General features: G+C 68.4%; 1 protein-coding gene across 1 annotated transcript in view; it reads right to left on the reverse strand.

Moving 5' to 3' along the window:
* SEMA3F (semaphorin 3F) overlaps positions 1 to 1,039 on the reverse strand; it is an 89,765-nt gene that overhangs the window by 1,080 nt on the left and 87,646 nt on the right. Inside the window, 2 exon segments of the mRNA XM_035894664.1 lie at positions 5 to 107; positions 191 to 301. Coding sequence (XP_035750557.1) covers positions 5 to 107; positions 191 to 301 — 214 coding nt within the window.

Below are 1,039 nucleotides of genomic sequence, written 5' to 3' on the forward strand. Positions count from 1 at the left end.
AAGCCGTGCTCGGTGGCGTGACAGAGGTAGAGGCCGGCGTCGGTGCGCTGCACGCTGCGCAGCAGGATGCCCCGCTCCGTCTGCACCACTCGCTCATCCACCTGCACCTGCGGCACCCACGGGGACAGGCGGTCAGCTCAGCATGGCACGGCACGGCCCCGCCAGTGGCACACAGCTGGGGAGAGCCTACCTCTCGTTGAGGATCATCTGGGGTGCGCTGGTACATCCAGAGGACGTGGGCTTGTAGGGATTTGGGGATGCACTCCAGGAAGGCGGTGCTGCCCTCCACCCCATAGAGCTGCTTCTGGGGCACGCTGCCCCGTCGGGGGTCTATGGGGACACAGCCTGGCTGTCAGCTCCCTGCCCCGGCAGGGCTGACCCCCCCGGCCTGGTCCCAGCTCACCTTCAGAACAGAGCATGTTTGGGTCTCCATTGCGGACATCCTGCCGGCGGAAACGCCTGCGAGAAGGTGGCGGAGGAGCAGGGCCTGCGGCAGCATGCCCTGTGCCCCTCACCGTGGCCTCAGGGCAGGCTGGCTGCCCCAGCACTGCACCCCGGCATGTAACCTACCTCTTGGTGTTGGGCACGTAGCGGGTGCAGGTGGTCCCATCCCAGGCACAGTACGGGTCCCGGGCCAGGCAGCACTCGGCACAAGCTTTGCCGTAGGCACCACAGCGGTGCAGGGGCAGCTGGGCCAGCGCCGTGGCTGAGCCAGCGTAGAGCTGTTGCTGGGGGGGTGGAGAGGGGAGCTGAGCACCCTGGTGCCATGACATGGGGCAAGGCAGAGCCAGGGCAGGACACGGGGACCCACCTGGGGTCCCACCTTACCCGCTTGGAGGAGAGCTGCAGGCTGGTGATGGGGGAGGCGTCCTGCAGGCAGAGTGCAGGCGGGAGTTAGGGCATGTGGGGGGACCCGGCAACCGGGCTGCCGGCTCCCACATCCCAGCAGCTGGAGTGTCCCGGCACAACCCGGAGCATGGGCAGCACAAGGAGGTGCTGGAAAGGGTCTGACTGGGGGGGCACGGAGCCCCCCCCCCCC

Source organism: Egretta garzetta, unplaced genomic scaffold (assembly GCF_000687185.1).
Source record: "Egretta garzetta isolate BGI_Z169 unplaced genomic scaffold, ASM68718v1 scaffold215, whole genome shotgun sequence".
Taxonomy (NCBI): domain Eukaryota; kingdom Metazoa; phylum Chordata; class Aves; order Pelecaniformes; family Ardeidae; genus Egretta; species Egretta garzetta.